This window comes from Megascapheus bottae, chromosome 7 (assembly GCF_031878675.1).
Source record: "Megascapheus bottae isolate mThoBot1 chromosome 7, mThoBot2.hap1, whole genome shotgun sequence".
In the NCBI taxonomy this organism is placed as follows: Eukaryota; Metazoa; Chordata; class Mammalia; order Rodentia; family Geomyidae; genus Megascapheus; species Megascapheus bottae.
Window position 1 is genome coordinate 1036105 of NC_143515.1, and position 15143 is coordinate 1051247.

Below are 15143 nucleotides of genomic sequence, written 5' to 3' on the forward strand. Positions count from 1 at the left end.
GCGCAGCGCAGCGCGACGGGACGCACCGGCCACGCCCTGCGGGGGCGGGGCCAGCCGCGCCGCGCTGCGTGGCGGCGAGACTGGCGCACACCGAATGCGTCATAGAGCGTCAGACCCCCTGCGGCGGCTTCCGCTCCGACAGGAAGGGGTTGGCACTTAGGCGGTGCATCGCCGGGTCCGGGGCCCAGTGGAGGTGACTGAGTGTCCTCCACCTGCCTCGCGGTTGCAGGTCTGTCTTTTGCCCCCCGGAGGATGGCTTCCTCAGTGTCCGGGGCTCCCCCTCGCCTTGGGCCGGCGCCGGCCTCCAGCAGTTGGCTGGCAGCCGCACCCGCGAGGGGTCGAGGTGGGTGCCACCGGAGACAGGTGCGGAAGCCTGCTGCGGCGCGCTGGCCGCGCACGAGCTGCCGCGGGGCGCGCCAGCCCCTTTAGCGCGCTCCGCTCCCGAGGGCGGCGGAGTGGTGTAACTGCGGGCCTGCTCAAGAGCAAACGCCCCACTTGGTTTTGGAAGGGAAGCTCCTCGCCTCAGCCGTGCCCGGTCGTCCACCTAAAAACTTACGACAGACACTATTGGGAACGATGGTTCAAGCACTTTAATATTCGTTTCGTACATTTTACATTGTGTAACCCCCTTCTAAGTTCTCCGTACTAACAACTAAGTTATCTGGATCGCTTTTTAAATACACAAATTCCCTAATTTTATAACGAGATCAATACTTGAGCAGGCAGGTGGATAGCAAAAGTTCTACCTAAAATTTTATACAGTGCTTTTTGCTATAAAGTATTACTTAAAATGCATAAACAGTGAATTACTTTTGTCTTTAAGCAGATTTTAATGAAACAATATAAAATCCAGCCAGTTTGAAAAAAGTACATTATCAATGTTAGGTTTATACTATATTGGCGATTAACAAATCACAAAGTTGTTTCCTGAAATGTGACACAAAGATGTTCCTATAATTGCTTCAAGCTGCTATTACTCATCTTTGGAATACTAATACGAGAAAAAGTCAATTTACACATCACGTCATCAAATTTTTGGCTAAAGTTTGTAAAGCTATTTAATCAATAAATTTAATTTAGGATAGCACAAAATCTGTAAAACATCTCATAAAAAACATTTGCTTTTACTTAGAATTTATTCTAAAATCATGGTTTCAACCATCTCAGCCAAAATTTACAGTACACATTTTTACATCCGTTTATATTACACAGGCTTCCAAAGAAGCCAATTCTAAACACTAAATGTGCATATATGCAATCCACCATTCTCTATGAGGTTCAAGTAATTCCATGGATACACTTGGAGTGGTTATTTCAGGAAGTCTGGGATCTGTGGCTAAGATGATCCTCAAAGATACCCCATCACTAGTTGCACAGAACACATATCATCTCATCTCACTGGTAGTTGAACAAATAATCACTAAAACTCTATTTCCTAATCGGCATTAAACAGGAATCATCCTCATTGGCTTTCCTCACTAAATGAAATGAGGTATTTTCACTGGAAAGAATAGAGTACAAGGGAGTCAATATCATCATGATTGCAATGCAATATAGAAATTTCTGTGCCATCTAGATTCTTTGAAGTACTACATTGAGAATGCCAGTAAGAATGCCCTCTTTAATTTGAGCAACTTTTGACACTGCCATTTCCAAACCTATTTTTGGTGTTTATCAAACTCATGAAAATTATGTGAAATCTGTGTTTGGTGACCTGACTGTCCTCCTTACTATATTTATACATAGTACTAGAATGAACAGACAACTAGATGCACAAGTAATGATTTTGTAAAATATCATTGCTGGTTATCAATTATCACTTTATTTCTGCTACAAAATTCACCAGAAAAAAGTACTGCAACAATCTAATATAATGCAAATCTTTAACCAAAGAATGTGGTATAGACTTGTAAAAATATTCATACTTTATCACAATAACTAGGGAAAAATTCAGTTCTATTATCAGAACCAAGCTGAAGTTTTTGAGGTAGTAGAGACAGATGACAGTAAAGTATAAAACTAAACAAAAATGTAAAAATCAATACCTTCAAGAAAGCACAGGAAGCTACATGTTTTAAGAAAAAAGGATATTCTATTTAAAAGTTAATTTGTACCTGTACAGGAGAGGCATAAAGATTACAGAAGAGCACTTTGGTTAACTCTCTACCTTCTGTGGCTCTACCCATTTATAAATGAGTCTGTATGCACAAATGAGCACAGATTACCAAATATACTTCAGATCTAAAATAAAATTATCCGAATTATGGTCCCTTTATTCAATAGTAAGTATATTCATGCAAGAAGTCCAATGTCTTTAAAAAATAACTAAAATTGCATATATCATTCCTTCAATAGTCTGGGAAGGTCTATTGCTTTTTAACAAGATTAGTATTATCCATTTTAATACAATTATGTCAGGAGTACATAAACACAAGTACACCTGAAATACACCAGTGTTTGAACTTTTATTTCACACCATGCAAGGTCAATTATAACACATTAAAAAGTGACAACAGCTATAAGCTGCAATTTTACATTTGTACACTGGAAATGTCCATTTTCAAAAGCTGAACATAATTACCATATTTTTAACAGTTAAGCTTCAATTCAACTGCTTTTACAGATAAAATTTACTATGAAAAACAATGATTTTTTTTATAGCTGTCCACATTCTGTGATACTAATTCTTCCACTAACAGACCCTTTGGGAGAACCCAATGATTCCATCTTTTTCACAACATCCATGCCATCCTTAACAAACCCAAATACCACATGCTTAAAGTCCAAATGTTCTGCTTTTTTCAGTGTTATAAAAAATTGAGAATTATTGGTATCCCGGCCTCTATTAGCCATGGAAAGTAAGCCAGGACCAGTGTGCTTCACATTAAAGTTTTCATCTTCAAATTTATCTCCATAAATTGACTTTCCTCCAGTTCCATCATGTTTGGTGATATCTCCCCCCTAGAAGGAAAAAAAGGTAATAAGAATCCCGAATAAAATATTAATATACATGGGCCGGCAATTTGATCTAGAGGTAGAGTGCTTGCCTAGCATGCACGACAACCCAAGTTGAATTCCTCGGTACCATATACATAGGAAAAAAAAAAGCCGAAAGTGGTGCTGAGGCTCAAGTGGTAGAGCTCTAGCCTTGAGAAAGTCCCTGAGCTCAAGCCCAGGACTGGCAAAAAAAAAAAAAAAAAAAAAAAATTAATATACAAACAGAAAGCATAACTATGGGACAAATTCTAAACATTTAGCTTTTTGTACAAATGCAATTTGAAGAAATACTCATTTTCACTGGGCGCGGTGGCTCCTAGCTGAGACTTGGCTCCAATTAACCACTAGAAAACCAAAACTGGCACTATGGCTCCAGGGGGTAGGGCGATAGCTTTGAGCTGAAGAGCTCAGGGACAACATCCAGGCCCAAAGTTCAAGTCCCACCACCCCAACCAAAAAAAAAAAAAAAATCAAGAGAAAAAATAAAAGACCTCTCTTATCCTCAGTCTCTAGCAACCTTGAATATTAGAAATGTGAATCCTTTCAGTTTTGACAAAGGATATAGTTGAGTAACAATGTTAAGTGTTCTATGAGAAAGCTAAAGAAATGAAAATAGGATGACATCAATAACAAACAGTAAACTTTGTCATTTTAGTGTAACTCAGGCTTCAAAATTGTGATACACAGTTTATACTTACTTGGCAAACAAAATCTGGAATTACTCTGTGAAAAATGGAATTCTTGAAACCAAAGCCCTTCTCTCCAGTACACAGTGCTCTGAAGTTCTCAGCAGTTAGGGGAACAATGTTTGAAAATAATTCCATGGTTATGCGGCCTAAAGGTTCACCATCCACACAAACATCAAAAAATACGACAGGATTGGTCTCTTCTGATAATTCTGCTGCCAATGATACCTGTCCTTTCTGAAGTTTCAATAAATTCTGTTGACATTCTTCAAATTTTTTCTTAAAGCAATCAGCCATTTCTTTTGTTTTAAATCTCACTGCAAGCTGCTCTATTTTTGCTTCTCCATCTATTAAAAAGAAAGGTAGCCTTAATATTAAAATAATTTTTTGTGACAGATTTTTTTAAAAATTCCAAAAGAAATGAGAAAAGAACGTTTGAGGCTAGAAACTCACCAGCATAATCTGAGGCAGTCCAAACTAAGGCATTATTTGAAACATTTAAAGGTTTTAATTCCATTGTTTTGGTAATAAAATGATTTGCACACACTTTAAAGACTTGGTCTCTTCTCATCAAGATCCGGTAGTAATTCTTCATTGTATGCCAAAGAATTTTTATGTCCCCAACACCACGCTCTTTCCATTGAGTGACATCTCTATCCCATCTATAAAGTTTGGCTCTTTCTTTAAATAAAATTTCTTCATCTTCTTCTCCAGATTTTACTTCTACCTATGAAAGCAAATGAGATCAGCTATATATTGGTACTTATAATACTCAAACTCCTACTCTTTACTGTTTTCTTTGTAAAAAGATTAACAAGGTGTGTAGTATTGTGGGAGATTATTCTAGAACTAGAAATATAGTTGATTTGGTTGAAGCTGTACACCTCTGTTTTGTCATTAAACGTTTTTATATTATGTAGTATATTTTCCCTGTGGAAATATCCTCCTTTTCAGGTTCAAAGAGGTTTCAAAAGGAGTGGTTCTTTTTTTTACATTTTGTTTTTGGCAGTATTAGGATTTGGAATCTACATTTTAGGGAGGTAATCTACCACACTTCAACCACACTCCTAAAATCACAGCATTTACTTTTTGGTTTGTTTTTCAGCTAGGGTTCTCAAACACTCACATTCTTACTTCAAACTACCTATGGAATTCCCTTGGAAGCTGGATCCACAGGTGTGTGCCATCATTTAGGCCTATAGCTGAGATTGGGTCTGGCTAACTTTTTGTCAGGAATACTCTGTTAGTATTATTCTCCCAATCTGTTTCCTCAGTAGCTAGGACTACACCTCAAGTTACCCCAAATGGTCTAGTACTGATTCTCCAATGAAAATATTAACTAATTGATGGGACCGGGAGTTTGGCCTAGTGGTTAAAGTGCTTGCTTAGCATGCATGAAGACCCGGGTTCGATTCCTTGGAACCACATATAGAAAAAAAGCCGAAAGTGGTGCTGAGGCTCAAGTGGTAGAGCTCTAGCCTTGACAAAGTCCAAGGTAAGTGGCTCAGGCCCTGAGCTCAAGCCCAGGACTGGCAAAAAAAAAAAAAAAAAAAGAAAAGAAAATATTAACTAATTGAAATTAAAAAGTAATTTTTCTTGGTAAGTAATCAAGTAATATTTATATAAAATCTTCAAGACAGATGTGCACCACTAGCTATACCTGTAATCCTAGCTACTCAGAGAGGATTTCGGCTCAAAGCCAACCCTGGCAGTAAAGTCCTTGAGATTCTTATCTCCAATTAACCACCAAAAAGCCAGAAGTAGAGCTGGGGCTCAAAAGGTAGAACACTAGCCTTGAACCAGCAACAAAACCACACCCTGGGTTTAAGCCCAAGGATTAGCACAAAAATAAACAAATAAAAATAAATAAACAACCAAAACAAAATCCTTCAAGACAAGGTTAAAAGAGCCGTGAGTTTGACCTAGTGGTAGAGTGCTTACCTAGCATGCATGAAGACCAGGGTTCGATTCCTTGGTACAACATACAGAGAAAAAAGCCAGAAGTGGCGCTGGGGCTCTAGCCTTAAGAAAGTCCAAGCACAGTGCCCAGGCCCTGAGCTCAAGCCCAGGACTGGCCAAAAAAAAAAAAAAAAGACAAGGTTAAGGGTGCAGCTATGTAGAATGCCAGGATAACACACACAAGGCCCTAGTTAAAACCAAAAACATTTAAGACAATATGTAATTAAGGCTGAATCTTACAAATAGGGCTTCCATTTCAAATTTAGAAAAATGCAGACAATAAAAAGCAGGTCAGGTTATATTTTAAACTCCAACCTGAAAATAAGTGTTTTAATAAAAATTTCAAGCCAGGCACAGTGGCTCGGGCTTGTAATCCTGGCTACTCAGGAGGCTGAGATCTGAAGTTCACAGTTCAAAGCCAGCCCAGGTACTAAAGTTCCAGAGACTCTAATCTCCAATTAACCACTCAAAAACCGAAAGTGGTATTGTGCTGAAGAGCTCAGGGACAGCACCCAAGCCCAGCGTTCAAGTCTCATGACCGACTAAATAATAAAATTTTCATTACTTAACAATACCTCTGGTAGTGAAACTATTGGCTCAAAATGGATGTCTTCATTATGAACAACTTCTTCATCACTCCCGTCCTCATCTTCAACACTCTTTCCTTTTGCCTGTGTTCCAAACACAGTTGCTCCAGTATTTGCCCATTGGAAATTTTTATCTGTGAATAAATTAGAGTGTTGAAGTATGGAATCTATGATTTTAGATAACTGCCTAACATTCAAAGTAGAATTAATTTTAAGTCATATATTATAAGAAGAAAACTGAAAGGGATTTATAAAGTTCAATACTATTTTTAGCAATCTATAGTTAAGTACTTAACACACAACAGATCCAAAGAAAATCTGAAACTACAAAAATGTACAAACAAAACTGAGAAATGATCAAATCAAAAGCTGCTTCACTCAAAGACTAAGTATACTTCAAAAGGACCTAATGAACCTGAAGAACAAACAAAAAATAAAACAGGAAATTAAAAAGAGCTTGGTGACGAATCTCACTAATAAAGACAAGTGGTGCTGAGGAAAGACAGTAGGTAAAGATTATTTTTTTTGGGGGGGGGGCCAGTTGTGGGGCTTGAACTCAGGGCCTGAGCACTGTCCTTGGACATTTCTCAAGGCTAGAGCTCTACCACTTGAGCCACAGAACCACTTCCAGCTTTTTTTCTATGTATGTGGTACCAAGGAATCGAACCCAGGTCTTCATGCATGCGAGGCAAGCACTCTACCACTAGGCCAAACTCCCAACCCTAGGTAAAGATTATTAAAGTAAGGCATCTGTCTGTGTTTAACTTTGATTATCAATTTGATTGCATTAAGAGGTAGCTACCAAAAAATAGTAGAGTTATGGTTCACATGGTGGAGCACTAGCCTTGATTAGAAAAACCCAGGAACAGTGCCCAGGACTTGAGTTCAAGTCTTAAGACTAGCACCAAAAAAAAAAAATTAAATTCCTACTGCTTTCACATATTTTCATCATTTAAGCATCTTGAATAAAGGCAATTTAGATGGCACAAATATAAAGTACATGAGAAGCCAAATGCTGATGAATCACATATGTAACACTAGCTACACTCACTGAGGAGGCTGAGATCTTAAGGATCATGGTTACAACCCTGTCCAGGCTGAAAAGTCCATGAGAGTCTCTCTTTTATCTCCAATTAACCACCTAAAAGCCAGAAGTGGACCTGTGGCTCAAGTGATTAAGTACCATCCATGATCAATAAGCAAGAGCACACAGCCCTGGAGTCCAAGCCCAAAACTGGCGCACACATACTGGCACGTGCGCACACACACGCGCACACACACACACACACACACACACACACACACAAACACACCAAACAAACAAAAACACCATGAGAATATACAGTGAACAGCTTTATGTTTCTAAACTTGAAATAAGTAAATGACTATTTCTATAGCTACCTTAAATGTAATCCAAAATGAATTGACCAAGAACACATCAGTTATATCATTACTTTAACATAATAAAGCAGTACAACTAATACTGAATCCAAATTATCTTAAAACAATATACATTCAAAAATCTTAAAATAGTAACAAATCAAACTAAAAGGTGATATAGATAAAAGAACAAAGGTACTAAATCAAGGCTACTCTGAAACTCAAAAATAGATCTACATTTCAGGACGCAATGGACTATCACATTACATTATGGGAAAACACCTATAGATAATGTTTTAGTAAAAGAATAGAGACACACTCCATTACTAAAAAACTGATAAAGGAGCGTTTTGTTTATAGTCACAACACTGTACAAGGACTCTTTCAGTGTGCTTGACTTTCTAACATGATCGTTAAAATCTTTCCTCCAGACCTTACCTTTAGAACCAAAAGCGAAATCCCCAGAATTACTGGAAGCCAAGTCTGCAAATGACAGTCCTGTACTAGTTCCAAATCCAAATGAAACTGTTTTGCTTTCCACTGGCAAAAGAAAAAGAAAAATTTAGTGTTTCTACAATTTTCAACTCATAATAATTATAAGACCAAAACTTCATCCAGAACCAAAAAAGAAAAGCAGGACTTTATGATATAGTATCTATATTCTGGTTTAAAGTTACAAAACATATCCAATACTGAGATTCTTCAGCAACATTACTTGGACAGAAACTATACTATCCTCAAAATACTAAAATACCAAAGGCATGACAAATAGCAATAGAACTCTCTATGCAAAATGTGGGACAGACAAACATAGTTTCCCATTTTATACCAAATCCTATTACCTAAAACAATCAGGGGCAAGATCTTAAGAAACAACTGTGTAAAATGCTTTAGTATTTCATACTACAAATAATGCATCATATACAAGTGTAAATCACTGTCACAAGTGTGGGGAGTCTTGTCTGAATTTTACCATTGTCTTTCAAATTCCCTAGAAATTACTAAATGTAAAGATTAAAAGATACCTTCCTCTTCTAACATATTGAAGATTCTATAACATGCCTATAACTTTTGTGATGTACACATACATAATATAGAAGAAAATTAAAAGATACTTCCTCCAATTCAAAAAAAGAGGGTAACAGCAATTTTTTTTTTTTTGGCCTGTCCTGGGCTTGAACTCAGGGCCTGAGCACTGTCCTTGGACTTTCTCAAGGCTAGAGCTCTACCACTTGAGCCACAGCACCATTTCTGGCTTTTTTCTCTGTATGTGGTACCGAGGAATTGAACCTGTGTCTTTGTGCATGCTAGGCAAGCACTCTACCACTAGGCCAAACTCCCGGGCAACAGCAATTTTAAGTAGTATTTACTATAATGGAAAAGTTAAAGCTTTGAAGCATTGAAAAGAAAGGCATGTACTTAATATTACAAAATTTTTAGACTAATGTAACCTTGCATATAACTAAAATACTAAATATACTTGAGTAGTGATATAATAAGTAAATCTAAACAGTAATTAAGTAAAAACCATCTATTTGTTTTTTTATGCTCAGATACAGGTCAGATCACAATGTTTTTTTGTATTTCTACTATCACAAATCTAACAATACAAATGTTGGCTGTCTTTTGGCAACAAATTATGATACTAATTATCGTGACTAATATATTTTGCTTCTTTATGGTACCTCAAAAAAAGTCTGATGGATGGCCGGGAGTTTGGCCTAGTGGTTAAAGGGCTTGCCTAGCATGCATGAAGACCCGGGTTCGATTCCTCGTACCACATACATACAAAAAAGCCGGAAGTGGTGCTGAGGCTCAAGTGGTAGAGCTCTAGCCTTGAGAAAGTCCAAGGACAGTGCTCAGGCCCTGAGCTCAAGCCCAGGACTGGCAAAAAAAAAAAAAAAAAAAAAAAAAGTTTGATGGTATCAAACACAGGCATATCTCATCTAATGTATGATATAAACATATCAGTTTTACCTTCACTTGTAGGTTTTGGATCAGTTTCCTTTGCAGTAGATAAATCTACAGGCTTATTAGCAGTCCCAGAAGGTGGTAAGCCAGTAAGTTTGGTGATAGAATCAGGTTCTTCAGACTTACACAAAAACGGGGTAGCCACTTCAGTTCCACCTGTGTACACATTATCAGCTACGTAAGGTATTTCCTCACTCTGGGATTTCTGCAAAGAACAACAAAATATATGTCATTTAATACTGATCTACAAAAAAAAAAAAAAAAGGTTGTGGAACCTACTTCAAAAGAAAACTCTAGTTACTAGTTACTACTAGTTACTAGTAGGGTACTAGTAACTCATACATGTACTACTAGCTATTTAGGGAGAGAAGAACAGGAAAATCATGGCTTGAGGCAAGCCCAGGCAGAAAAGCTCAAGAGACCCCTCTAACCTAGAACTGGGTACAGTGGAAAGGCACATGACCTGTCAAGCTACATAGATGGCTAAGATTAGAAGGATCACAGTGACAGGCCAGCCTAGGCAGAAAAGGCTCCATCTCCATAGAGGAAACTAGAAGCAGCAGCACTATCAGCAATAATAAGGAGCCTAAAAAGTAGGTGGTTCAAGATTCAGTCCTTATTGTGAAAAACAAGGCTAGAGGTATGACTCAAACATAGAGCAAGTATGAGCCCCTGAGTTTAATCACTATTACCACCACAAAATATTGAATTTTTTTTTAGGATTGGGGATTTCATTCAAGTGGTAGAACATATATGCCTTAGTAAATGTGAGGTCCTGAGTTCAAGTCCCAGTACAGTAAAAAGTAAAAAAAAAAATTTTTTTTGTCAGTCCTGGGGCTTGAACTCAGGGCCTGAGCACTGTCCTTGGGCTTTCCTCAAGGCTAGTGCTCTACCACTTAAACCACAGTACCACTTCCAGCTTTTTTTCTATATATGTGGTACTGAGGACTTGAACCCAGGTCTTCGTGCATGCTAGGCAAGCACTCTACCACCCGGCCAAACTCCTGACCCAAGTAAAAAAAAATTTAAATAAAATTTGTAAAAGGAAACTGAAGGACCGGGAGTTTGGCCTAGTGGTTAAAGTGCTTGCCTAGCATGCATGAAGACCCGGGTTTGATTCCTCAGTACCACATATAGAAAAAAGCCGGAAGGGGTGCTGAGGCCCAAGTGGTAGAGTTCTAGCCTTGAGAAAGTCCAAGGACAATGCTCAGGCCCTGAGTTCAAGACCCAGGACTGGCAAAAAAAAAAAAGGAAACTGAAGATACTGACTTCTGAATACTGATTATTACACTTCCCTTTACCTACTGCCAAGTCTACAACGAGATACTTGGGCTGAAATATACACAGGAACTCTTAGGAAGCCTCAGAGGAGATGTACTTACTAGTACCCTCAGACCAGAGGGACAATCTGGTGGTGGGATCGTTACCCTATATCTCAAGCCTGAGTTCTATAGTAAACTAATACACTAATAGACTAATACACTACCAATGATACCAACACATAAAATTTTTTTAAAAAAACAAGCTAACTGTTTTAGCCAGATGAGAAAATGACAATCAAAAGTACAAGCTTGAGGACAGGTTTCTGAAGACTGCAGTCATAGCAGTGTTGGATCACAAGTACTCAAAACTGATCAAAGTACTTCTAGTACACTTGACTGCTCATGAGTGTACAGCATCTAAATAGATAACTTATTTGCTGTGGTGAGTGGATAGATTTTAGAATGACTTGTTATCTTGACCCTTTTTTTTTGGCTCTAATAGCAATGAAGTTATTCCACTAATTATGATTATATGACAATTTAAGACAGGAATGCTCTAAAATCTTAAATACTAGCCATTCTTCACAACCCTTTTGGTAATTACCTAAAGTGTATAATTTTCTGAAAATGTTACAGCTAAAGCCAAAATGAACATTCTATTCCAAACATGGAATACAACCATCTAGTAATGTTGTGTATAGGAGAGACATATTATTTGATTCATATCCAACATTCATTATAAATTTTTACATGTTTATGACAATGTTTAAACATTAAGGTAAATGGCCTGTTGCTATGTTGTTTAAGACTCTTATCTGAAATTAACTAGCAAAAAGCCAGGAGAGAGAGAGGAGTAGAGGAGTAGAGGGAAAGAAGGAGAGAGGGAGAGAGGGAAAGAGGGAGATAGGGAAAAGAGGGAAAAAGGAAAAGTAAGGGGGAGGGAGAAGGGAGGGATAAGGAGATGACCAAGCAATGTTCAAATTCATCAGCAGGAAAAGAAATGGGAGGGTGGGAACGAGGGATTTAAAAAAAAAAAAAAAAAAAAGCAAGCCAGGAGGGGTGGCTCACGCCTGTAATCCTAGCTACTCAGGAGGCTGAGATCTGAGGGTCAAGGTTCAAAGCCAGTCTGGGCACAAAAGGATCTGAGACTCATCTCCAATTAACCTCTAGAAAATGGAACTGGGGCTTAGCTCAAAGGTAAGGTGGGTAGCCATGAGCTGAAGACAGGGACAGCACCCAGACCTAGTTCAAGCCACTTTGACACCCCTCACCCCCCCAAAAAAAATTTGTAACAAGGAACTTGAACTATCCCCAAGCAAAACTTTACCTCAAAAACTGCCAAAGCCAAAAGGGCCTGGAGATATGACTCAAGTGGTACAATACCTGCCTAATACTGAGTTCCAAACTCCAGTATTGTGCCACCTTGAAAAAGGCTAGAAGAAAATAATAGGGAGCAGAAATCAATAAAGCAACACAGATTAAGAACAAAATCAATGGGCCAGGAGTTTGGCCTAGTGGTAGAGTGCTTGCCTAGCATGCACAAAGACTAGGGTTCGATTCCTTGGTACCACATACATAGAAAAAAGTAGGAACTGGTGCTGAGGCTTAGGTGGTAGAGTTCTAACCTTGAGAAAGTCCAAGAACAGTGCTCAGGCCCTGAGCTCAAGCCCAGGACTGACAAAAAAAAAAGAACAAAAATAATGACAAAACCTGTTTCTAAGGGGACAAAGGGGTCAAATGGTGGTCAGGCATTAATCTGTGACAGCAGGATTCCCAGCTACTCAGGTGGCTAAGACAACATTCAAGGACAGCTCTGGCAAAAAAAAAAAAAAAAAAAAAAGTTTGATCGATCCCATCTAAAAGATAATTGGCTCAAGTGGTAGAGCACTAACCTAACAAGAGCAAGGTACTGAGTTCAAACCTTTACCCTGTCCCCATAAAGAGAGAAAGGAACTGTTAAACCTTTAACCAGATAAGTCAGTAAACAGTAGGAAAAAAGATATTTCAATACTAAACCTATACAAAAGACTAATCACTAATAAAAGATTGTAAAAGCACATTATTTTGACAATTCCTTCAGAGTCACAAATTATGGTACTCTATTACAACCATCTACTTAGTGTATTTTAAAAATTCTAAACCCAAGAATTACACACAGTTCTCCTGGTGAGAGTCACCAATCATTTAAGAAACACCACCAATAATGTTACAGCAGCATAGACAACTAGGGGGAAAAAAAAAAAAGCTCCCTTCCCCATTGTTCTTCCTAGGTGGCCCCTTCCCTATTCCCACCCAGCATTTGTAACCCAGGTAACTGGTATATACCTAGGAGCAGTGGAAGATCCCCCAGTCTTCCTAGGGCCATACCTTCTCCCCACCCACTCCCTATATATCAATCTTCATCACTGGTTCTGCTTCTTGTTTTGCTCCTAGCCCCCTTACAGCTTTTCCCTGGCCCCTTTTCCCTCCCTTGCACCCATTGCATGCCTACATCTAGCACAGGCTGGCAGTAAGCGCTTTCTCTTCCCAATAAACTCTTTTCTGCCTGAACCTAAACTCCTTTCAGCTGAACCTTACACAGACCAGCTAAGATCCAGACCACTTTTTAGAGAGGATAACAGGAGTTTACTGCCAGTGACCCTAACTAGGCTAATACCAGAAAGAAGTTCAAGGAAATCCTGGGTTTTATCAAGATGGTTAACGAAAAAAAATCAGAAAGGCAGAATTCAGACATCAACTCCAGGCCAGTTGTGTCATTTCAAAATCACCTTACTTTGTGAACCTTGTAATTGATCTAGATAGCCCCACCTGGTCTGCCCAAAGGTCACATTCTGGGAAAATGGCCTTTTCCAGGAACACAATTACTAGGGAGTGGTAACTATATTTACTTCATTCCCCAATCTAGCACTTACCTCAATTTATTGAGATGTAAGTACTGTTATCGTTGCTGGCAAAAGTCTCATACAAAGAAAACTCCACCAACCCACATTCTAGCAACAGGACAGGGGGCCACTGCACTGGATACTGAGGTAACATTGTCTACCTCATTGTGACACAATCTCTTTTAGAAAAAGCAGCACAGGAAAATATTTCCCAGACCATTTGATATATATATATATGGAAGCTCAAGACACAGAAAACTGACATACCCTAATGACTAAAAGTTATATAGGAAAGGCAATAGGGAAACTAAAAATAATTATTTCTATGCCAGTTCTTGATGGGAATCTGCTTTGTTCTCCTAATTCAAATGTTGCTCTCCTGACAAGGCTTACTGTCTACTCTTCTCCCCAGGTATCTTCCCAAAATTTTCTAGCCCAGAATCTTAATCTAAATGTGCAAAGCCCCTTTCCCCCAGGAAATAGGCCCTTGAAGCAGGCTCCACCTGGCTGAACGATTAACCTGGGCAAAGGGTTTACACAAAAGGTTCTAGGAACCAGGCATATATAAAACAAGGCATGTCTGGAAACTGAACTCTCCAGCTACCTGACACCTTACCCCACCCATGACCTAATTTAGAGTCTCTCTCTCTAATCCCTTGTACCCTCATGTCTCCAGACCCTCCCTAGGTCATTCTGGTATCTCTCTTCAACTAGTATCAAAGTTAATTTGGTCTGTGGAGGTCATTAGCCGGTTTTGTACTTCTAGTCTTTCAATTCTTTCCTTTTTCCCTAACAGTCTTGGCTTGAACTCAGGACCTGAAGCACTCTCCACACAGCTCCACTCTTTTGAGTGATGGTGTGTTAAGTGTTTACTGGTAACACTTAAAAATTTCTATGGAAGGTTAAAATTATCAAGAGTAAGTTAGTTGTAAGTACAAAGAATCCTGGAGTATTGACTAGTGCTGCCTCGAAATCTGTAACACAGTTGGAAGATTTGAGAATCTATTTTGAGTATTCCAACCAATAAACAGTATGCCTCTACATCTTCTAACCCACTTACTACGATGACCAGTAGTTACTAAACTAATTCTTACCTGAGCTTCTTGAACTTTTTGAAGTTCTGATTCAAAGTCTTCCCCATGTCCATTGTCCTCATCAGTATCACTGCATACACCACAAAAAAATGTAGGTGGAAGCTTTAAAGTATCTGCTTTTGCCTTCTCTTTCATTGTTGGCTTCTTTTCCCAAACAATAACACACTCTTTCTCATTATCTGAAAAATCTATGTAACACAATAAATTAAAAGTAGGTTCTCAATGTAATCTACAGAACCAGGTAACCAAACAGAACAAGGACCAAAAGACTTGTGTTTTTCAACTATTTTTTAGTAGTATCTGGGTAAGAACTCAGGGGTTCGTA

The 15143-nt window shown here is 38.6% G+C and overlaps 1 protein-coding gene across 2 annotated transcripts in view; it reads right to left on the reverse strand.

The window, feature by feature from the left end:
* Window positions 1–2446: 2446 nt before the first annotated feature.
* Window positions 2447–15143, reverse strand: part of Rgpd4 (RANBP2 like and GRIP domain containing 4) — a 49283-nt gene continuing 36586 nt past the window's right edge. For both annotated transcript variants that reach the window (XM_090336271.1, XM_090336270.1), the window contains 7 exons: window positions 14819–15006; window positions 9587–9785; window positions 8048–8149; window positions 6218–6363; window positions 4137–4410; window positions 3696–4030; window positions 2447–2961 (listed from right to left, as the gene is read on the reverse strand). In XM_090336271.1, coding sequence (XP_090192397.1) covers window positions 2656–2961; window positions 3696–4030; window positions 4137–4410; window positions 6218–6363; window positions 8048–8149; window positions 9587–9785; window positions 14819–15006 — 1550 coding nt within the window. In that variant the 3' untranslated portion in view covers window positions 2447–2655. The remainder of the gene's footprint in view (window positions 2962–3695; window positions 4031–4136; window positions 4411–6217; window positions 6364–8047; window positions 8150–9586; window positions 9786–14818; window positions 15007–15143) is intronic.